Source organism: Lacerta agilis, chromosome 10 (assembly GCF_009819535.1).
Source record: "Lacerta agilis isolate rLacAgi1 chromosome 10, rLacAgi1.pri, whole genome shotgun sequence".
NCBI classification, from domain to species: domain Eukaryota; kingdom Metazoa; phylum Chordata; class Lepidosauria; order Squamata; family Lacertidae; genus Lacerta; species Lacerta agilis.
This window is the reverse complement of record NC_046321.1, coordinates 17,181,589-17,206,425: the sequence shown is the minus strand read 5'-3', so window position 1 is coordinate 17,206,425 and position 24,837 is coordinate 17,181,589. Positions and strand designations below refer to the sequence as shown.

The 24,837-nt window shown below is 44.1% G+C and overlaps 1 protein-coding gene across 1 annotated transcript in view; it reads right to left on the bottom strand.

The window, feature by feature from the left end:
- LOC117054208 (sodium- and chloride-dependent GABA transporter 2-like) overlaps nt 1-22,813 on the bottom strand; it is a 37,893-nt gene extending 15,080 nt beyond the window's left edge. The window contains exons 1-5 of the mRNA XM_033162785.1: nt 22,109-22,813; nt 13,449-13,583; nt 10,555-10,695; nt 9,304-9,388; nt 7,594-7,726 (exon numbers count right to left, since the gene is read on the bottom strand). Coding sequence (XP_033018676.1) covers nt 7,594-7,726; nt 9,304-9,388; nt 10,555-10,695; nt 13,449-13,583; nt 22,109-22,325 — 711 coding nt within the window. The 5' untranslated portion in view covers nt 22,326-22,813. The remainder of the gene's footprint in view (nt 1-7,593; nt 7,727-9,303; nt 9,389-10,554; nt 10,696-13,448; nt 13,584-22,108) is intronic.
- Between the last annotated feature and the right edge of the window lie 2,024 nt (nt 22,814-24,837).

The window sequence follows — 24,837 nt, the reverse complement described above, 5'->3', positions numbered from 1 at the left end:
GGTTTATTCACATATTTGCACTTGAATTTAGACACAGGGAGTCCAGATCTCACAGCATGTCAGGGACTGGCTACAGTGGAATCTACACACATATAAAAACCGTTCTGAAAATGCTTTCCCTCTCCTCCCCCCCCTAAAAAAAATGTTTTTTAAAAATACATTGAATTTTCCATAGGGCTCATCATCGCCATCTAACGTCACATTGTATATTGCACTTATTTGCAGCTGTATAGCTGAATCCATGGCAGGATCTAGACACATCAAAGAAGCGTTTCAGTTAAACGCGTCGTAAATTTAAACAGGGGAAACAGGTAGAGAAAAACGGGACTCCACAGCACCATCAGGTGGCACAATGTTATATCGCATATACAACACATATCAATCGCTTTCTCTTTACCAATCTAGCTGAGTCCCTAGATAACAGGAGTGGTACCAGATGGGGAACCCCCAAGGGAAGCCCCAGAGGAGGAAGGCTCAGAGCCCAGGGATTGGTGCTGGGACACTGAGGAGTACTCAGAGGGAGGATGGCAGGAGGAATGGTTGGATGCTGAAGATGCGACAGGCTGTGGTGATCAAGGATTGATTGATTGATTGATTGATTGATTGATTTAAATAACTCGCCCTTCCTCCAAGGAACCCAGGCTGGCAAACAGATGCACAATTTAAAAAGCACACAGCCATTTAACCTACTTGTAGGTTTGTCACTCAAATAGTAGACATAAGAACCTAACAACTTCCAGTGGTGACTGATCACAGAACACAAATTAATGTCTTTCTTAGAACATAAAAACTGGGTTTGAAGAGAGAAAGAACTAGTGTGATGCAGTGGTCAGAGAGCAGGACTGGGGAGATCCAGGTTCAAGTTCCTACTCAGCCATGAGGGGATTTTGGCCCAGTCACACTCTCTCAGCTGAACCTACCTCACAGGGTGGTTGTGAAGATAAAAAAAAAATGGGAGGGAGGAACTTTTTATTTACACTTCTGTAAGCTCCTTGGAGGAAATGTAACAAATAAGCAAAATAAGTAAGGAAGAATCCTTGCCATCTGCATTTCTCCTTTAAAAAAACACACATACAACGTCAACAGCAAAACAACCAGCTTTCATATTTATTTGGATTTGCAGTTTGTAACCTAGAAACAGCACGAATCCCTTCTAAGCTGAACCTTTCTCCCCAAAGACCAAGGCAGGACTCATTAATGCTCTCACCCAGTAGAATACAGACAGAAACAACAGCAAAAATTCTCCTCCTGGTCTCCTTATTAAAATAATAATAATAATAATGAAGGCATGTGGAAGTCAAATTCACTGAGATCTAGGGTTGGGGAAAGAAATTTGTTTCAGTTTGGCATTTTAAAGATGAAATCACTTTCCAAAACAATATGTGAGCCGAAACACACCCATCCTTTAAACCTAGTGCCCACATGGAAGGTATACCCACACCAGTGTCCTAGTCATTTTTTCTTCCCCAAATTCTGGTGTGTGGTGTGTGTGTGTGTGTGTATGCTTGCGCTCTTGGGCTACCTAACAGAGACATTCAGCGCTCTCATCAAACTACAATTCACTTGATTCTTTGAGGGGGAGCCAGGGCAATTGAAAGCATGAATAAAACTGTTATAGATGTTGCCTGCATATACTCAGAACCATTCATTCCTAGCCCAATTATTCATTATGAATTTTCCTCATGGTGAAAGGGACTTGCTCAGTGCTCCTACGGAACTGGTTCCCCCCAACCCATGGACAAACACCTTCTTCCTCCATGTTACGCATACCCTCTAACATTTCTCTGATGGAAATAGGGACGTCCCATTCCATAATAATAATTTTACTATTTATATCCCACACATCTTACTGGGTTGCCCCAGCCACACTGGGCAGCTTCTAACATATATAGAAACATAATAAAACATTTTTTAAAAACTTCCCTATATAGGATTGCCTTCAGATGGCTCGAGGGTCAGATAATTCCATACCCTCCAACATTTCTCCAATGAAAATAGGGACATCCTAAGGAAAAGTGGGACAATCTGGGATCAAATCAGAAACCAGGATGACTTCTCTAAATCAGGGGCATCCCTGGAAAATAGGGACACTTGGAGGGTCTGCGTATGTGAACTCATGCAGGGAGTGGAGTTTTCCATCAATGCCCAGACTCTGCACCTTTCAAATCCCATCTGAGCACCAGGCAGGCACACACCTGCTTAGCTGCAATGACAAAGCCTTTTCCTGGCTCCTACAAGAATTTGTGATGGGATTGTGTGCCTAAAAACAGCAAAATATTTGCTCCAGTGTAAATGACTGGCCAAAATCCAACCATTGTTGGTTTAATGAAACGATAGCAGATGTTCGGCTTAGTTGTGACCTCTTCCCCACTCCCCAACCTGCCCTGGCATTTTTAAAGCACTGTTCACACTGACTTGACTATGAAAAAGCCAACTGCGATCAAAGACGTTGTGCTTTGACTCACGTTGTTTTATAACAGATATGATTTTGTTTGGATCTGGTCCATGCATCATCAGTGCCAAATTATTCCATCCATGGCATTGAAGGGGACAAAATATCAACTTTTGTGTTTCCTGTAGCACTGACAAGTTTATGCATCTGCTCAGTGCATGAAGTTCCTGCTCTGGTGGAATGGAAAAAGCCAGCAGTCACATCGCAGATAATGATGGCACCTCTCCAAAACACTAATATCTGTCTCTGGGATGTGGGAGAAGTCCATTCACCCCTTCTCAGGCAGGCAGTTTTGTGGGCAGGCCCCAAGCCTCCTCTGTGAACCGGCCTATTGCAGGCCAGATCATCCTCCTGCCACCAAATTGGCCAATGGCGACAGGAATTAGAGTGTTTGGAATTACCCTGGGCGTGGGACCAACTGACCAATAGCCACACTCGGCTCCGTGTTAAGGGCAAAGATAAATTCCCAGTCTGCTGGGCCTTCGGCCTCTGTTTGCAGTTCTCCAGCCAAGTTACGTATACAAAAATGTAAATATTAGGATAAGTTGTGCATATTCATGAAATAACCCCATTATTATCAAGGGAAAATGTATTGCAAAAATGTGTGTTATTAGGCAAAATTGCATTCAAAAAAATTGTCTGTATTAGGACAAATACAGTGTTGAATTCTCACAATGTCTTTTAAAAGAAAATGCAAAGTGATGTGGAAATATAGAGAACTGAACTCAAGACTGGAAAATTTGAAATGAGAGAAACCAAAACTGACAGATACACTTAACATTATGTGGGAGCTCCATTATCAGAACTCCCAACTCTTTTAAAAGACTTGAAAGCAACAAGGGGGGTGCAAATAGACTGGGCTTGCAAAGCTAAGGGTAATAGCCTGCTCCTGTCATTCCTCAACAACTGGTAATTTCAGAGGTGCCTCTGAATCCTGCATGCTGCTTATAGCTGTCATGTATACTAATACTGAACTCGATCCTCTCTGAGTGCTGGTCCTTATGTAGCCAAAATGGCACCCTCCATGGACGAGAGGGAGGTGTCAGGAGGTCTGATGAAACTGCAGAGACCACCCAATGAGGACTGGGCATGTGTATGCATGGAATGCTAGTTGTAGGGGAGAGAACCAGAAAGCCAACGGCCGCGGGAAAGAAAGGCATCCCCTAGAAGATGGCATAACTTATTGGCTTGAACCCTGAACAGCAGGAGCACTCTATACTGCAACATTAATGTTGCAGGTCCAATCCCACTTGTCATGACTAACAGACATTGGCAGACTTATCCTCTATGAATCATATACCTGTTGCATCACATCTAGTTTGGCTCTTATAAATCCAAACTAAAAACACAGGAAGCATTCATGGAAAAGGCCAGCACTTCTGCTCCCAGAATATTCCTATCACAGCCAGGTGCTTACGTCAGGGCTTCCCAAACTATTTAATGTGGTGGACCGGCAATTTACCCTGCCCCAATATGCCAAGGACCGGTACTGTATTGGTCCCTCAAGCATCCCACTGAACCTTGGCTGTGATGACAGAGTCCAATGCAGACAGGCAGCAGATGGCTTGCGAACCAGCGCTGGTTCATGGACCACCACTTTTGAATAGCACTGGCCTCAAAACCATAGCCACTGGTTGTGAATCAGCCACAGAGAGGTAGTCATAACACAGACCAATGTTTCCCAAAGAAAGAGGGCTACAGGGATCACAGAATAAGCGCCTGTGCACATGCCTTTAGAAAGGGTGTTTTTCCTGTCCTCCCTTAATCCTTCCTTGACCTCTTGGGCCTTCCAAAGCTGTAAGAGAACACTTTCATCATGTTCATTTCCTCACACAACAGGAGCCCAGCATGTGTTGGGAAAGAAGCCAAGCCAGGGTTGTTTTTTGTCATTTGGAGCTCAATGCAAATTTAGTGTTTATCTTAATGAGCCGAAGTTTAAGAGATATTCCTAGATTATTTCCAGATTATTCCAGACAAGGAGATCCATTTGCACTCTATTATATTGACATAAAATATGAACGCAGAGATTCCTCCCAAGAATGAAACAAGACAGCTGAAATGTTAAGGAGAAACTGGACAACAAATGTTAGCAGTGGGAGGGAATGTGGAACAAAATGGAATTGTAGACAATTTAAGCATTGAATGGTAAATTTATAATTGCTGTTTCGGTTTTCCTGAATAGGGAAGGGCCATAGCTCAGTCCAGGGCACGTTGTGGCATTGCATATAGAAGGCTGTGGGACTGGTGGCCCAATAAAAGTTGTAGGACTACAACTTCCATCATCCCTGACCATTGGACTAATCTGGCCTGACCTGAAGGGAGTTATAATCCGACAACATCTAGGAGGGCCATAGATTACCCACATCTGTTCTAGTTAGTTATGAGTTACTTTTTTGTTACAAACAGTTTCTTATTTTACTTATTAAATGTCTGCATGCCTCCCCTTAGCAAAGTTCTCTGGGCAGTGTGTCTAGGCAAAATGTAAACGGCCTCTCTCCATTCAGGGAATGTGTGCCGAAGACTTCACGCTTTCACAGTTTCCATTCTTAGATCTTCTCTTCAGAGTTTCTGTGTCGCATGCCAGCTTTGCTTTCACATAGCATATGCTTCACAAGACATGGGGTTTTCTTTTTTTTTCACTACATCAGTTATCCATCAGCATGTTTGGTCTTATTTTTCTACATTCCAAGCAGGGCCAACCCAATATATTTTGCTGCCTGAGGCAAAACACAAGATGGCATCTCCTCCCTGATTCTATGTATGGAAGCTGTCCAGACTAGCAGCTGACTCTGCCTGGAGATGGAGCAGCATCTTCTACCATGCCCAAAGAGCAACAAGGTACAGCACACAGCACACACATGGCAGCCCTCCAACGCCTTTCTGGAACTCTCTTCCCACTCCATTTGAGATCTGTTCCACACAGTGCTTTCTTTCTAGAAAAAATGGTGCCGATGCTCACCATGGTCCTCTTCCCCAACCTCCCTCCCCACAGTCTCCCATTCCCTCTCAATTAATTAAAGCCCCACTTTGCGTGCCCCCTCTCCCTGTTCTTCAACCTACCCTCCGCTACCTTGCCCCATCTGCTCTTCATACCCACCCAGCCTGCCGCCTTCCCCCTTCTCCTTCTGAAAAGAGCGAGCAAACACAGAAGGGAAGAGGTGCTCACACTTGCCTGTCCCCTGGCAGTGCAACAAGGCAGCAGCAGCATAGCGGCATGTCTAGGGGGGAGAGAGCGCCATTGTGGGGCAGCTGAGGGGGAATGGTGCAAGCTGTCGACTGAGAGCAGCAACTACAGCTCTGAACTAGGGCCTCCTTTTCCTCGCCACCTCAGCCTCCAGCTTTTCGCAATCCTCCTTTTAGTCACGGTTGCCTGCTTGCTCTCCCCACCCTCTATTTACCTTATTTCAAGATTTGAAAGGGGGGGAGGTGCCGGTACATTCAATAGCGCCAGGGGGGAGAAGCACTGTTTCCATGCAGTATGAGAATCAGGCCCCTTGGAATTCCCTCTCCTGAAGGTACCTCATGAAGACCCTCATCTGCCAACAAGACATTCAGAGAACGTTCACAGTCTGCATCTGCATTGGAATTGTTTTTAAGATGTCTTTGGTGTTTCATCAGCTGTTGTTTGTCACCCTGGACTCCTTTGGGAGGAAGGGGCAGGATATACATTTAACAAACAAACAAACAAATTTCCATTTCATTATTGGGGGTGTTGTTGCAGCGGGGAGCTTGGTAGAAACCTGCTGATAACGCTCTGTCTCTCATCACAATGTCAAGGCTCAAGGCAGACTCTCATTTCATTTTGCAGCGGAGGAAAAGAATACGGAAACCTTTGCCACGCATGTGTTGATTCCATCTGGCCTAATAACCACGCTGTGGTTTGCACCTTATCGGGAAAAGACCTCATGAAGATGATTTTGAAGTTTAAGAACAGATGGAAGTGAAAACAGAAAGCTGGCTGGGAATGGCTATGGGGAGTGTATTAAAAACACACTAATGAGCACAGCCAAATGACAGCAACATATTGTGAAAACTGAGGTGGAGGCAGACGAGATGGAACGGTTGAGAGGCCAACTCGTAATCACCTTAATGCATAGTACACACCAGGGAGGGGGCAGCCTTTTCCATGTTGGTTCTCAGCTGCATCCTCCTATTTTGAGCACCTGTGATGGTCTGCCATGAGTCCAGTATTGCACACAACCAACTATTACTGCATACATGGAGGCACAGGAAACCAGCAGAGACTAGGCTTTTCCTAAGGCTGCAAAACACTGAGGTCATTGTGAGGTGCCTGCGTGTTTTCTCCTGTAGAGCATAAAGCACTTTCTTAGGGCAAAATACCTGTAAGTATACTAAATACTAAATGCGTAAGTAGCTGGGTTGTGCATGGGCTCCCACTCCAATGACCTCTGTCCAATGAAAGAGCTGGCATAGCTTCCACTTGCATATGAATGTTGCATGATAGCAGCCTTCCATGGGGGGTGGGAAACATCCTAAAGAGCCCCCCCTTCCAAGGACCCAGTTAGCACCACTTTTTGCTGAGATAAGCTCCATGCCTTTTAATTGCTGGCTTTGTTCAGCAGCCAAGTCAGTTCAGGCGTTGCCTCCTGCCACCCAATATCTTTATATATTCAAAAGAGGACTGGACAAATTCATGGAGGACAGGGCTACCAATGGCTACCAGCTTCAATGGCTGTGTTCCTGACGCAGTATGCCTCTGAATACCAGTTGCTGGGAATCACAGGCAAGAAGAGTGCTTTGTGCTCAGGTTCTGTTCGCGGAATCTAGTTGGTCACTGCGAGAAGAGGAGGCTGGACTATATAGGCCATTGGCATGACCCAGCAAGCTCATCTTCTGTTCTTATGTCTGCATTCTAGGAAAAGCTGCCCAAGTTGAATTACTGCCTGTCACTCACACAGGAAAAATAGGTACGAGTGGCAATCTTTCCATAACTTGGCATCCTGCACATGTATAATTGATGCCACCCTCTCCTGGGTGGTGTATTTAAATCCCTTGATGTGGCTAATAGCCACGTAATTAATGTACTGTAAACATGTTGTTAAGCCCATCAACTGCAGAGGGCTACAAGTAGTTTGTATTGTGATGGAGGGAAGCGAGAGAGAGAAATAAAATATGCCCACCTTGCCTGTGGACTTGACTCCTTTCCAGATGCAGAAGTAGCAGATGATCCAGGCCAGCAGGAGACAGAGAGCCAGTTCCCACCGCACACCTCCCAAGTGCTCTATGCCATCAGAAATGTTGAGTACTCTCCTCCTGTGGAAGAAACAGAGCCTGGCTTGATTTCTTCTGGGAGCACTCTGTAACATCTCCCAGCCTGGCCACTCCCCCCAGAACATACTGTTTTGCACATGGTGCCCCCTCGTGGAGGTTGCCATGGGAACCTCAGGAGGAGCTGGGCCACTCCAAGCCATGTTGCAGCCTGAGATGGAATAGCAAATAGCCTCACCCCCACACCTGCCAGGTCAAAATGAAGAGCGATACTCAAGGCCAGTCAAGTTATTTTGTCGCCCAAGTCTAAAGATTCCCCACTGGATTATGGAACCCCAACCTGATGTTTTGGTAGCCTGCAAACTTACAGAAACTTAACCTATTCTGGCAAGTCCCCATACTGATCATCAGGGTTTCTGAGGAGGGGCTGAACCTAGAGCACACCTGCATGCCCAATACATGGTCTGTCCCCACACTCTGTCCTTTCCTTGGTTTGGAGCCCTGGTCAATTCTGACTTTGCACTGCTACAGGTAACAGCAAGCAAGTAAATTGAGCAGTTCCCTTTCCATGTGTCCATTAAGGAATTCATTGTAATTTGCTTCGAAACAAGGGCATATATACGTGATAGCTCTTTGTTTGCTGATGAAGAGCAGGAGTGAGGGGGGGGGGTTCTGGCCCGGTGGCCAAGAACTCTATCTCCTGCCACCCCACAGGTCAATTTTGACAGGTGGACAGGGCCATGAACCTGACAAACATCTGATGTCATGATGAGTTGAAACAAATTTTCTCGCCAAAGAAGCCACACTCTTCCAGTGCTCCTTTGTGGATTTTTGTGTTGGGCGTTTGAATAACCTCCAAGTATTTGACGCAGATAGTTGATTTCAGAAAGGAAGACGCAAGGGCGGTTTCTATGGAAATGACCTAATTGTCCTCTCTGGCAAAGGAGTGCAGAGGTGTAAATGCATGTGTGGAGGAAAAACAGGATTGGATTATGACAAAGTGCCACTCCTGCACTGCTTCTGAAACCATACAGGTGCCATGTGCTCACTGTGCTGGAGCATACATTATGTGCTCCTGAGTCATTTCCAGTGCCGGTCCTCTCCTGCCACCTCCTTTACTGCTTCTTCCATTTTATATACAGATCTATATTTATGTATTTGTACAATCGATCTATGAGAAGGGAGCAAACAACCATTATTGCTTTTGTGCCTGGAATCAGGAGGAGGGGACTCATTGTTGAGTAGATACAAAGGTGCAGACAGAAGCTGCCACAAGATGGGTGGACCTTACATTAAGAGCAGGCATCCTACAGGTAAGGTATGCATTGAAATTTACATAATTCATTTTTTTAAAATATGCAAAAGGTGAGGAATAGACAAGAAACCCAAGGCCAGATTTGCGTTCCACTTTGTGCAGAATTTAACTGATTTAAATCGCAAATTAAGAGTCAAGATGCTCAGAGACCAAGATTCCATTCCCACAGTTCATGCTTTTCTCAGTTAGCAATGCGAGCTATTGAGATCTTTAGACTTTGCACGTCCAGCAGAAGAACACTCCTGCGGCTGGTGGTTGGTCATAGCTGCGGAAACCGGAACCTGAAAATGGAGGGATCTTCACTTACTCCCAAAACTCTATGACAGGAGAGGTAGCATTTTCGGCCGACACATTTAGCGAAGTGTTTGTCTTCTGGAATTCCACACAGTTCTCTGTAAGACAGGCCCAAGTGACAGAAACTGTAAAAACATACAATTGGAAGACATCCCCACAAAATGCAACTAATCCACTTTCCTCAAAAAAAGAAAAGAAAAGAAAGACCAGGAATAAAACTGCAGAGCTCAATAGGATGCTCAGGAAAGAAGGAGTCTGTGTCACATGAGGCTAGGATCCTACAGAGAGCAGGCCTCGGATCGGTGTCCAGTAAATTGGGGCCCATCTACCACTGAAGCACTTCTGGGAAGCGATGGAGGATGGCGAGCATGTGGTGAGGTACCCAACATCAGTACCATGCTGAACCCACCCACCCCAAAGTTTGGCGCCAAACCTGATTGAGATAGCTGTTCATGAGTGTGACTGGGCAGGCAAGCCTATATGTGTACGAAAAGGATGAGGCAAGATTGGCTACTCTTGTTTGTTTCAGAGCCCATGGAGTTCAGCACTGTACAGCTCAAGACTACAGCTAGTTCAGAGGTGGTCCCGTCCCGTCCCCCGGATAGCAATCCTGTGTGGGGCTAGGGCTAAAGTTGAGCCCGTCATCTGCAACAATATCTGTGTCCACATGTAATGGAGAGAAGGCAAGGCAAGGCAGACTGCACTGCCTTGTCAAAAGTGGGTAGAACTTTGTGTTTAATGCACACAGAGGGCATATGCTGCGCGGGGCAGAAGAATAAGAGCGTGGCTGTTATGTACTGAGCTGAATCCTAGAACAATAGGATCCAGAATGCAGCAGTCTGATTGGTCCACAGGAGCCACCCAATCCAGCTCTAGGTGGAAGTGAATCAGCGACCCGATTGGCCTGCAGGAGCAGCCAATCAGGCTTCTGGAGGAAGTGAATCCACAACCTGATTGGCCTATAGGAGCAGCCCGGAATGAGCCAATCATGTGAGGCCAATTGTGTAAATAATGTATATATAGCAGACATTTTGGGGAAAGACTCATTCTTTGCTACTACGAGCTGAATAAAGAGCATGAAATTCACACTCGACTCCAAGTATATTTCAGTGGCCATGCAGATCTCCCTGGACAGGGAGTTCCAAAGGGTTGAAGCCACGACGGAAATTGAAGTACTATAGATGGTTATTGCTAGCAGGGGGGAAATCAGCACAAAGTAATACTAAGCATCTTGCAGAACAGCAAGGGAAGGACTCCAGATTACCTGTGTTCCACTCATGATCACAGCTGCCCCATGGAAGGTCTATGGTGAATGAGCTGAAGAGGTAAAACAAGGCCCAGGCCAGAACAATAATGTAATAGAAATTAAGTAGTACAACAATCACCTGGGAAGCATAACCAATTCCTGCAGAGTGAATAAAAGAAACAAGGGGGGGATTTAAAGAAAATTAATTGGAGTAATAAAGCCAGGGTGGTTTTGTTTTTTCAGGGTTGCACCTACATTTGGGGGGCCCTGAAGCTCAAACTGTTATGGGGCCCCCTTTGCAACCAGCAACGAGGTCTCAGTAACCACTCAATTATCCTCTTCAGTGGGGTTGTTCCACGACAGATCCCCACAATTATTTTAATAATAATAATAGTAATAATAACTACGATATCTCAGATCTTGATTAAAATTGCCATGCTGGATTATCTCACATGTCAAAGTCACTGCAGTGAATAAATATTTCCCATGTCTTGTAGTTTTCAAGTTATTGGGAGGGGGTGAGAATTAGGGAAATGTTATATACATGCATGAATTAAGTTGCTTCTGGGGCCCCTCTGGGATTAAAGGCTCTGAAATTTAAGATTCTTAAGTTTCATAGTACATCTGCCCTGGGTTGCATCCCAGTGGTGGGCAAGCCAGTTGAAAAAGTCAGTGGTTTCTATACACAAACACAAGCGCACGCACTTACGCACCATATAACACCCCTCTCCATTCTCCTTCCATGCAAGCAAGGGTTTCAAGGGTTCATTCCAGCTAGGCAAAGGAGTATTTGGCCCCTTGGGGTGGTGTGTGACCTGAGGAGAGTCCTGAGGGACTGCACTTGACCCCCAGGACTTGAAGTTCCCTTTGCTAAAGTCAGCTGGCTATCAGTTGTTGTTGATTGCAATGAAACAACTGCCTTTGTTTACATGAGCAAGAAATTCCAACAGCCCTTAGCTTACAATGTTACAGCGAACAATGAACTCTCCATCCACTTCTACCTACCTGAGCTAACTGCCAGGCTGTGATTAACACAGTAATTTGTCCTGGAATGAAGCAGAAATAAATCAAGAGTCCCTAATTACCCAGGAACCTTTTAGCCTCAACTTTCCATTTGATCCAGATTCTGAGTAACCTTAAAATCATGCAAACATCTGATCAGAAAGTGAAGTGTTCCATTATACTAGAACTTGGGGGAAGAGGGTATCATCCACTGAATCTGAAGGATAGGGGATTCAAAACAGACTATTCGCCATACTGGCTGAGGCTGATTGGAGACGCCTGCCCTAATCCACAATTTTCATAAAACCCCCATAGGGGATGCATTCTCATTGCAGGATACATCAACTTTTCTTTCCCATTTTCTCAGGTGCTCCATTCACCAATCTGGGTGTTCCTTTCATTCACCATGTCTTCCACTTGGTTTCATTTCCACTTACTTTTAAAATTTTCCCTGTACCTGTTTATGCACTTTACATTTCCCAGGTGTCATATATTCTAGAATCTTACAATTCTACAGGAAAACAAGTAGAGGCTCCCACTTTTCTCTGTTACTTTACACTAGTTCCAAAGTGTGCCTTATGTCTTAATTTTGGTACAGCAGCCCTTGTTGGAGGAACTGGGCATGAGGAAGGTGTTAATTTCCTACATGAGCACAAATCACCCTATATATTAGAAAAGGCCAAATGTGCAAGGCCAGCCAAGCCAGTTGCTATGGCAATGGCCCAGGGTCGTCTATGTAAGGGATTGATGCATGCCAGCTCATCTGGGCCAGGGTGTGTTGTGTGTCCGGGTCAGTCTTGTGAAGGGAGTCGGCGTTACGTCTTGAATTGCTGGAGCAACAGATATGCTTTGTACTTGTATGTGTCTGTAGCTGTATATGCTACATCCTGTATATATATATATCTCAGCATCCAGAACTGTATTACTGAAGCCTTATCTTCTGCAGCAGTAGACAATTTGGGACTCTAAGCTGCCTCTGTGTGGTGACTGGATCTGGAGGCAACTTCTGCTATGTGGGTATCTCATCTCAGATTCCCAACAGACCTTACCCCAACCGGAAGAGAGTGAGGGAATCTTTGATTTAAAACAAACATAAAAACATAAAAAGTAGACATAAGCATGCATTTTACAGAGCAAAACAAAAAAAAAGGAGGAAGATCTTTGATTAGCACCCACCCCATGCAGATTGGCACTGCATTTATACAATTTCCCCCAACCTGGTAGATCCTTTCTTGTAATCAGTAAACATCCGCATTTAACATTTTCTTTCAGCTAATGTGCAACCTGAGCTTCTGTTTTCATCATGTTAATTTTCCTCTTTTATAAAAATTGAGATTCCTGCGGTCACTTCAGCCACATTCTGTTGCCTCCACAACAGTGATCTTTGTAACAACTGAGGGGCACCTGAATTTTCCACTGACAGGTATCACTCTCAAGCTTCAAGAAGCAGGCGGTGCTGCTGTTGCAAGAGACATAGTCGTTTAAAACCCAAAATAGTGCCGATGCACGATGATCTGATGCTAATGCTACGGCAAACATCCAAAATTGGGCAAATGTTGACATCAGCATGTGAATGCTGACACCCCCGGCTGAATCTTGTGGGTGCGCAGGGAGGCAAAGGATTTACCTGTTCACATTCTGTCCATCAGACATCTTTTTTACTTGAGCATGGCCTCTAATTTATGCTAGGGCCCTCCACCCCACCGGCCACAGAGCATAAAGATCTTCACATGATACAAAGTGTATGGAAATGTTATGTAAATATTGTCCCCTTTTGGAAGCGAGGCAGAAGGTCCAATCTACATGTAAGTGTACCAGCCCCAGAAAATCCTGTTGATGCCCTGTGTAAAATAGCTCCTTTCATGCAAAAGGTGGAACAGACTTTCTAGCAAACATCATACCCAACTCACCTTCAAAAAGAGGGCACAGCCTCCGCCAGGAAGTGACACCTCCCTGGCTGGTGTACTGCCCAAGTGCCGTCTCCAGGAAGAATACTGGGATTCCGCAGGTGAAAAGGAAGATGAGGTAGGGGATGAAGAAAGCACCTACAGGTTCAGAAACACAGAGGTGTTAGATGCTCAGGCTTTCAAAACAGGAAGCTATGGTGATGACAAAGAGGGGGGGGCATTTATTTATTTATTTCTGCAAATGTTTGTGTTTTTGTTGTTCATTTGTTATATTAAGAAAACCAAACTGAATTATTATTATAGTATTATTATTATTATTATTATTATTATTATTATTATTTAAAAAGATATGTTTGCTAACCACACAATTGAAGTACAGAAGTTTGACCCTCAGAGGTGTTTGAAGATCATCCCTTGGGTTTGGGCCAACCAATAACAATACACTTCTCCGGGGTTCTGCCAGCAAAATGTTGAGCTTGTGGACACATTGACCCAATGGCCCAGTGAGCAGGTTTAGCATGGTTTTTAGAAAGAAAGCTCAGACTACAACAAATAGGGTTTTGATTACTTCATAGCAGAACAAGAAGGTTCAATCCTTTGATCAGGATGAAACAAATGCAACTTTGATTGTATTTGATTACAGACAAATTGCATTAAAAAAATGAGTTCACTAACATCACAGAGTCAGCTGTGGAACAAAAACACTGTCTAACTTAACCCTCTGCACAAAAGCAAGCCTATCCATTCATTAGTCTTAAGAGCCCAAATGAATCTGCTCCCAACTATTCTCCACAATATTTTGCTCTGTGAACTTTGAACATATTGAAGATATTCTTGGAATACTCTTATCGTTTGCCAGATACTTACTCAGGATTGGATATCTATATTTTACATACAATACTCGCTTCACTATTTGATACCAGGATAATGTTTGGTACTTGATACAACATGGTATTCCATACTCAACAGTGCTTGACTGCTGCCATCCAAGGATATCTTGCAAGTTATTTTTTACAGCTGACCATAGTTAATATTAGACAGCAGTCAGTAGTTGTCGTGTAATATCAAATGGTGTTAATATTTGATGCTGGCCCAGCATTAAAGCAGTCAAAAGATGCTTATCACAGTAGCACCAACCTATTCAGCAACATTCAAACTGGTGCCCCTCTGTGACATATGGGGCAGTATCCAACTAACACGCCCCATCAATGCAAAGATTTCTGCAACAAGACTCTCCACCCCACCCCCCCTTTCCACCCCATGTCCTTCCCAAATCTAGTCTGGAGGGTTGGAAGCATGAACGGGAAGCAGGCCAAGTCCAATTGAGCAAGCAGAATTTTTTGCACTGATGAGTTGCACTACTCAACGCTACTGTAGATGCAACCCATGACTAACATTTTGACTGAAACAGGAAGGAATTAAATCAATTCTAATGCCTTTTGTGTCCAGGTTTGGACAGATGCAGACTCTGCTCCTTGGCGTTAATTGCTAGCCACTTTCAACACCTCCATCCGTTCCAGGATCAAGCCAATATTTAACTGACTGGAAAATCACAATTAACTTTAATTTGCTCCTAAATCCCTTTAACGGTTCCAGCTCTTAGCAGGCTCTACTGGGCTCCCTGCCCTTTGACTGAAGTCCATACCAAGCTGGCATGGCAGGAGGCTGTGCCTGCTATGGAAGCAGTGAGCTTTCAGACCCTGGGGGTAGAGGGAGGTGAGGTCACTCCTCTGGCTGCCTTCCTCTGTTCCTATCCAATAGTAAAGGAGGGTGCTTTACTAAGCCTGACAGCAGAAACTGGGCTGGTATCCTCCATGTTTTTCATTGCTTTTTGTGCTAAAAGGGCATGTACCATTCAGTTTAGTCAAGAATACCAGCTGAAAGATGATTCCTTTTTCTTGCTGAAAGAGAAATCCAGGGTCCAATTAAAACATGATGCCGGGTCATTTTTTAAAGGAACAAGGAATGGAACCAATAGCAAGATTCACGTGTATGTCAAGTTGGAGCTGAGTGTCAGTGGTGGCTGGTGTCTATGGGGCTGGGAGGTAGAAGGCAGAGGGACTAGGGCCACATTCAACACCATACATTTAAAGCAGCATGATATGAAGGGGAGGTTTGCTACTTCTTTATTTAATAAAATTTATATACCACTTGACTGTAAAAAAAAAAAGAAATAAAACTCCTCAGAGTGGTTGAGTGTACAGGAGCATCCATCATCAGTATTCAATTACAGTATTGCTACCAGTATATATTTATTACTATTGTATTGATTTCCAATTTGTATTGATGGTTGCATTGTATATTTTGTAATAATTGCTTTGGTTTGGTTTAATTTGTTGTACATCACCATACCCCAAAAGTGTCCTAGAAAAATCAAAAGACATCCCGTGGTTTTTCTTTTGTCGCGAGAGAATGTTGGCCATTTTGGATGCCATGATCTCACGCAATTGCACACCACGATTATTTCCTGACGCTGTGATTTTGTGCAGTGACCAAAAAATACACATTTTGGAACACCGTGCCTGAAAAAAAGCTCTTTTTCAGGGGGTGGGATTGTGGTGCACGAGATCAAGACATCCAAAACGGCCAACATTCCCTTGAGAAAAAACAGGAAGATGGCGTCTGGGAATATTGTGTCTTGGATTTTGCCATCAAGGTGTTAGAGGATATGCATCACCAAGAGAAATTTTATATATTAAGCAGTATTAAAATGGTTTAAAATAAATATTGAAATCATCCCTGACCATTGGCCATCGTAGTGGGGTTGATGGGAGTTAGCGTAGTTGATAGTTGAGCAACATCTGAAGTGCGCCATGTTGCCTGTTCCCGAAGTAACAATGGGGCTTCTTAGTAAACATGCATAGGGTTGTTGGCTAACCCAAGTTTAGGAACATTCCAGCCTCAAAAAAACAACAACAAGCCTCCCCTCTAATCCCTCCTCAAAAACAAAATTCTCAAGCAGAAAGAGAAACAAAAAGGAAAGCCGGCATGGAAGTAGCTAATCCCCTTCACGCTGTCAGGGTGGGAAAGCGGTTTAGGTTGGGCCTCTAAGGCAAATCCAAAAGATTTCAGAACAGAGTTCATAAATCTACTCACCGATAACTCTTACAAGTACCAAGTCCTTCTAACCTGTTTTTCTACAAGCTTCCACAAAGTCAGATTAAGTAAATAATTATCAAACCAAACAAGGAGAACAATTCCCAAATAGGTCTCTAGGTAATTTTTTCCAGAACACATACATAACCCACACACCAGCGCAGAGGGTATCTGTGGCAGATGACTCATGTTGAGTTTAAGTGTTTAAAAGGAAACGTTATTAAAATAGGTTCTTATACTGCAAAAGCCTATAAATTATCTTAACTGAAGAGAAGAACTTCTGTATTCATATTATACAACTCTTTGGATTTAAAATCTTACTAAGACAATTACTGCACTTTTTACTTCAGTGGAGCTGGTTGAGATGAACTCCTGTTATCTCCAAACTGCAACTTATCACACCAGTGGTACTACTATAAAGAGAGACGAAAATGTTTTCTTGACTTTATTTTTTTTTAACATAAAAAGAAGACCATGGGCCCGTTTTTTTTAGCAGGTATGGCAGCGAATGATGTCCCTTACTAACCCACCTACCGGTATATAATGTTCTCTGGTACATGCTTCCATTGTGAGGGGAAATTTAGTTTACTAGCACAAGCATCTTAACACAAGTTGCTGGAAAACTACCGGTAATTGTGTGTTTAGACCTTTTACCTTTCCCCAAAATAAATTCACACAGGAGTCAGATATTTGGTTTGGTTTTTGGCAGAATTTAGGCCACAACTTTATTGATTACAATCAAGTGAGTGGTTGCATAGGTTCTCGTTCGACTATCTCCCTGCACCCATGTAGGCAGCGCTGTCCCAGAGCCACGTTCATAGGACAGCCAAGGATGAAGACCAGGGACAGCTGATGGAAGGAGCACCAATCAGCCGCCCTGATGTGCCCTGGACTTAGGCGAGGACTGAACCCCTTCCGGGTATCACCAAACCAGTGAGTCCCTGGATTCCTCTACCGGAATATCCTTCATTGCATAGGCGTGGCCACATCATGTGCCACTTCTGTCACCTGAACCAGAGCCTATCCGCAACTTACAAGTTGTGACTACGCAGCAGGTGAAACCCAAATGGCACCAGCCAATCAGCCAAGTGGGGAAAATTCCTACCGTGCCCCTTCCCCAAAAGCAGGCGACACATGACGGCATAGCAAGGTCAAGCACAAGCCCTAAATATAGGGAGAGGTGGGCGGGTGTTCCGATGTGAAACCCCCAAAGAGGAAGCTCGTAAGCCTCGCATGGGTTTATATAGGTCCCACGTTGCTGCTTCTTCAAGGCACCCAAACGACGTGGGACCCACCTATCAGGGGTTGTGGCTGTTCCAGGATTACCCACCCACAACACGGGGTCAGTTCGCCAGATCGCACCGCAACACGTGCCCTCTTTAATGGAGGACCCGCTTTCTCTCGCCCCAACATATTTTGTTTTGTGGGTGATGGTTTCATGCGTGTCTTGTTGTGACATCACCGTGAGACTCATAACAAGTCTCTCCACCCCTTGCCTACATCATTTTGAATACCGCACAAGGACAGATGGGAGAATATGTCAATTTCAGTTTCTTTCAGTACCTCATTTCCCCATCTTAAATTCATTTCTCTACCTTTGCGATTTTTTTTTTAAAAAGATCTCCTGAAAAATTTGTCAGCATTGTAGTGTGAATTTCTTCCAGTGTAAAAACAAAATCGAAAATTCTTTCTAGTAGCACCTTAGAGACCAACTGAGTTTGTTCCTGGTATGAGCTTTCGTGTGCATGCACACTTCTTCAGATACCCGAAAGCTCATACCAGGAACAAACTCAGTTGGTCTCTAAGGTGCTACTAGAAAGAATTTTCGATTTTGTTTTGACTATGGCAGACCAACACGGCTACCCACCTGTAACTCTTCCAGTGTATACATTTGTATGCAACTTCCCCTAAAATACACATTTTTACAAATTATTTTTTCCCTAATCCTGCACATGCTTATATGTTGTTTTCACAAATATATACATTTTATGCACGTTTTAACCTAGTATGTCCCTGGCAAAATTTGGAGAAGCGTAGATCTTACTGTCTTTTGGTTTGCACGTTGTTTCAGAAAGTGTGGGTTAGGTAGGTTCTCCTATAAATGTGTCCTGGATCAAATTTCTCCCTCATCTTTACCCACAAGTAAACAAGCGTGTGTGAGAGAGAGAGCTTTCTAAGAACAGAGTAAAAGAAGACATCTTGGCAACTCTCTTCAGTACATTTTAGGACTATGCACCATGTGAGGCAAAATTGTATTGTTGTGGAAAGGAGTCACGCTGTCCTCTCATTCCAAAAGATGGGTAAGGGAAGGGGGAAAGCCCTGCCTTTAGTGGGAACACAAAATAATTTCTTCCTTCATGCAAGGAACTGTTTCTACTAATTTGACTAGTTGGAGCTCCCAACAGAGGAAGGGAGGAGGAGAGGGGAACCAGTACTTGGGGGTCATTTTTGGGATGCTAACCCATTACAGAGTAAGGCTACCAGATTTTTTTTCGATGAATCCGGGGACACTTTTCAACTTCAATGGATTTTGTATGGGGACTGATTTGTAAATCCGGGGACTGTCCCCAGGAAACGGGGATGTCTGGTAACCTTATTACAGAACCATAATGTTATAGCCAGGTTTTTAGTCCCTCTTCCCTCAATATAGCAATAACTCCGCCTGGCTTTCCAGGCTCTTGTCAAGATTAGTGGGATGGTTGGTTTTTTTACAATAAAAGTCCTGTAGCAGCTTAAAGTCTAGCTAATGTGTTATGGCACGAGCTTTCGTGGACACACGTCCACTTCAGATGCATGAGGGATTGTTCTCTATGGACATTTGTGAGTGAGACTGACAGACAAGAGGACACAGCGTAGAGAAAAAAGCAGTAGGAGAAAATGGCCATGGAATGCAGAATGTGCTTTCTGAAACAGATCAATTCAAGCATGGAAAATAAGTACAGCAACCATTTCGGCACCATTTCAGTTATACAAAGCAGTCATCCTAGACTCGCTTTGTAAATTAAGCATCCATAGAGGGACAGGAAGCCAGTAGCCATGCTTGCACAATCAAAACCAGGCTTCATAAATACTAATGAGCTCTGGGCACACAGATGCAGCCCTTTCGCTTCTTTTGCATGAGTGAGGAAAGAAGCCGTGAAGCCACAGTTAAGTCTGTTACTTGCAGACTGGGACACAGGGGCGCCAGCTAGGGGGAGCCCTCAACATCCTGCCATGATGTGCGCATGCAGTGCACTGTGCTTGCATCACGGCGCAAGCCGTGTGGCGTGCGCACATGACATGAGCAAAAACAAACCAATAACTCCTCTCCCACAAACACATTTAAAGGCCATAGAATGTTAATCAGCACAAGGTTTGGTTGGAAAGGAACGTATGGATGATATTCAATGCTAGTCCTTATTCAAAGTAGGCCCACTGAAGTAAACAAACATGACTAACTTAGGTTTATCCATTTTAGTGGGTCTACTCTGAGTAGGACTTGGTTGAATTCAACTTTGTCCATTTTGTTTCTGCTTGTAGGGGTAATAGCTGCTATTTATTATTATTATTATTATTATTATTATTATTATTATTATTATTAAGTATTTTGTTTGTTTACAAAGGTATGTGCAATGTCTCTTTTTTCAAGTTACATTTTCCATAGGTCAGTTTCATTTGTTGAGACATTAGGGTCACATTAGGAAGAAAAAGGAGGGAAAGGTGGAGGGGGCCATGGTGGGTGGGGGTGGGGTCAGGGGGCGATGTTTCTATTTTACTTAATGTATATGTGGGGGTTTGTGTCAGTGTCATTTGTGCAGGTTCTCTTTGCTATTCGCTTGTGTTCCTTTGGTGGTGAGAGAAGTTGGGGTTGGCCTAGGGAGTGGTTGTTTGTTTGTGATTGGCTGTGCTGAACTTTGTTTTCGTGTGTGAGTGGGGTGGGTGGGTGTTCTTGAATCAGGTTAGCCGTATTGATTCATATGCTGTTGGTGGATTCTTGTCATTGTCTTGTTGGGCTGTGTATGTGATAAAGGGGAGCCATACTGGGGTGAAGGCATATTTTTCTATTTGTCCCCGTGTCAGTTTCAGTTTATTGGTTATTTTTTCTAGTAAGGCTGTTTCCCATACTATTTGGTACCATTGGTCCATGCTTACTCCTGTCAGGTCTCTCCAGTGTCTGGTTATGATGTTTCTGGTTACAGAGAGTAGGTGGGTTATGAGTTCTTTATGATGTGAGTGGGCATTATTATCTTGGAAGATGTTCAACAGAGCCAATTCTGGGGTGATTTCTAATACTTGCTTAGTTATTTGACATATTTCTCGTATGGCTGTTGTCCAGAATAGTTGGATTTTGGGGCATTCCCACCACATGTGAAGGTATGTGCCTGTGGAGGTACACCCTCTCCAGCATTTTGGTGAGGTTCCCAGGCGTATTAGCGCTAATTTCCTTGGTGTTAGGTACCACCTGTAGGTGAGTTCCAGAGTAAGTTCTTTCCTTTTCGTTGATATGGAATTAAAGGGAGGTTAGACCACATTCTGGTCCACTGAGTGGGGTTAATCTCATAGCCTATGTCATCCTCCCATTGTTTTTTGATTACGTCTAGCGGGTTCATGGGATTTTGGAGTAGTATTTTGTATATTGCGGATACCATCCCTTTGCCATGTCCCTTTGTTGTTAGGAAGAGGTTTTTGAAGGTTGCTTCTAGTTGCTGCTGATTTTACTACTGGATTGTTTAAGAGGGCATGTAATTGGTGGTGTGTTAACCAAGGCATTTGGTTGCCTTCTAGTTTGTCTTGTAATTCTTGTGTTGACAAGAGTTTGTTATTTTTATAGAAGTCTGTTAGGCGATATAGGCCTTTGGTTTGCCAGGTTTTTATCTGGAGGTGGAATAATGGGGTGGTGGAATAATGGGTGGTGTGCCAGGGGAATTAGTGGGGATGGGGTTAGTTTGCCTATTTCTGCTTTCCATGCTTTAAGCATGGTCTATGTGTACCTCCTTTTTTCTTTTTTTGATGGGGTGGGAGTGGAAAACGACATGAGAGGGAAAAGTTCACCTCAGCACCATTGCTTCAGTCAAAAAAGAAAGAAAGAAAGGCCTTCATAGTTGCATGGATATTTATTTATTTGTTCTTTTTCGTAATGTCAGGAGATCTCATGTTGTGTGTGGTTTGACACTTAGCTCTCAAGGACACAAATTGTTTTCGGGAGAAAATTGTGCAAGTCGCTGGCTGCATCTTAAGTTTCACACACACACACACACACACACACACACCCTTGTGCTGGGGTTTGAAGAGGAAGCTCTTAGGTGGTTTTGTGCAAGTTCCTCTTTCTCTCTCACCCTAACCTACCACATAAGAGTGCTGTGAAGATCAATGGCATAAACTTTGCAAAACATTTCGTATGCTGAAAAAAGCTGGCACTTGGCTTGCTTCAGCTGGCATTATTGTTTCCCTCCCACCCATCCCCCATTGTATGCAACTGCAGGACGCATACCTGAGTGTGCAGGTACTCTTGCGATCAATGGGAAAGTGACACAGTTGAGACATCTAGCAGATGGGATGCAAATTTGCTAGGCAAGAGCTGCACTTACCACCACCGTTCTTGTAGCAGAGATAAGGGAACCGCCAGACGTTCCCCAAGCCGATGATTTCTCCTGCTACAGAGAGCACATATTCCATTTTGTTGTTCCAGTGGTCGCGTTCTAGTGTTTGATCTCTTGCTTCTTGCTTCTTCTTCTTCTTCTTCTCCCCAGAGGCTTGTGCAGGTATTTCTCCATTGATCACTGCCCCGGGGACTCTGTAATCCATCCCACCTTCAAAAGGTCAGTGCTGCCTTTCGCCCCTCCACTGTTATGCTTACAACAATCAAATTCTCAAGCTGGAAGAGAAGTGAGAGACAAACTCAGGGACACGCTCAAAAGTTCACACCACAGCTTCCTTGCTTACAACAGCTGGATATGTTGACATTCCAAGTGCACAAGATGTACCCATAGACTTTACTAAGGCAGGAGGTATTTACTTTGGATTAGAAGAACAGTGTCAGCTTAATTTTTAAATGATTCATCTCAAAATGTTCTGGTTCCTCACAGAGTATCCTTTCAGTAAGCATTCGCCGATGTTTTGTACACCACCAGGTATTTTGTTTATTTACTTCCCCTTTTCATTTTAATTCATTTCACTTGTGAAAACAATTCAGTGAAGATATCGCAATCCTGTTTACTTTTACGAAAGTGTGCCTAGAAGCACTGGGCTCAGACATGTTTTGGGCCATGTTTGCTCCTATCACTGGCCCATCACATCCTTCCAGACCCATAGAAATAGCCCTATGGTCCCCTTCAAGAAAATGTATTCACATTTGCCATGGAGCATCAGTGCAATATCCTTCACAACCTGGGGCCGGGTTACCTGAACGATACTGACCACCAGCTTGATGCTCCTGTGATCTGTGTCAGGGATGGAGAACCTGCAGCTAGACTGATGACTGGGAGTGGCCGCTGAGACCACATAACACTGGTCCTGAAAGACCTACATTGACTCCCAATACATTTCCGAGCACAATTCAAAGTGTTGGTGCTGACTTTTAAAGCCCTAAACAGCCTCGGCCCAGTATACCTGAAGGAGCATCTCCACCCCCATCATTCAGCCCAGACACTGAGATCCAGCTCCGAGGGCCTTCTGGTGGTTCCCTCACTGAGAGAAGTGAAGTTACAGGGAACCAGGCAGAAGGCCTTCTCGGTAGTGGCACACATCCTGTGGAACACCCTCCTAACAGATGTCAAGGAAATAAACAACTGCCTGACTTTTAGAAGACATCTGAAGGCAGCTCTGTTTAGGGAAGTTTTTAATGCTTGGTGTTTTATCGTGTTTTTAATATTCTGTTGGGAGCCGCCCAGAGTGGTTTGGGGTATAAATATATTATTATTATTACAGATGTACTCCAGATGGGACTACAACTCCCATAATCACTGACCATTGCCAATGCTGGCTGGGGCTGATGGGTAAAATAAAAGTATTTAAAGCAATACAGTTGAAGGTGACTTGTGTTGAAATAAATTTTCATTCCCATATTCTCTTTCTATACTTAATAGCACTTGGAGTACAACTCCCATCATTCCCAGCCAGCTTAGGCTAATGGTGAGAGATGATGGGAGCTGTAGTCCAGCAACATCTGGGGACCTGAGGTTGAAGAACATTGCTCTAGATCATGATATCCCGAACTTGGGTCTCCAGCTGTTTTTGGACTACAGTTCCCATCGTCCCTGGCCACTGGTCCTGCTGCCTAGAGATGATGGGAGTTGTAGTCCAACAACAGCTGGAGGTCCAAGTTTGGGAAACCCTGCTCTAGATCAGGGGTGGGGCAGCATGTGGCCCTGCAGAGGTTGCTGGACTTCAATTCCCATTGGGCTCAGCTAGCATGGCCAACAGCCAAGGGTTATGAAAACTGTACTCTAGCAACATCTGGCAGGGGGGCAAGCGCAAGTTTCCAACCCTTGTCCTGGAGGACATTTTCAGTTAAACTGGGCAACAGTGAGACCCAACAGGCCTGACTGCTGCCCCATACAAATGAAGTGGACAATCCTGAATATGTACCAGAAACCCCTTGCAACAGATTGTGGTTCAGTAGCAGGTAGGCAGTATTCCCTTGTAAGCAGTGCCGGATTTACTTATAAGCTAAACAAGCTATAGCTTAGGGCCCCACTCTCTTGGGGACCCCAAAAAATTTAAAGGAAGAAAGCTGCATGTACATTTCCAAAACATAGCAATTATTTGGTAAAATACATATTTTGTTATCTGCAAATGGCTTTAGATACCTATTAGGTCCACAAATTACCATATAGCATATATTCAACACAAAAAACAGCGACAATTTGTTGTTGACAAAGGACAGCTGGACATATAAAGGGCCCCATTACCTTCAGTAGCTTAGGGCCTCATCAAACCTAAACCCATCCCTGCTTGTAAGACATGGCATCATGGAAGGAGGGCCTGAAGGAAGGAAGCTTGTAACCCACTCCATTGCTTTTTTAGACCAGGGGTGGTCAGAATGGTGTTCTCCAGACATTTTGAGCTACAGCTTCCATCACCCCTGACCCTTGGCTGTGCTGGTTGGGGACAATGGGATTTAGAGTGCACAACATCTGAAGGAAACTCTTGGCTACTCTGCCTTCAATGCATTGACTGATCCCGAGTGCATCACTGAAAGGAACGTGGCGAGTCCTAAGAAATTAGGCAGTGACAGAGAGCACCAGGTATACTCTGTAGCATCGTAACTCACATCGCACGAATCTTTAACATTGTTTATTGGTCAAGGCAAAGATCT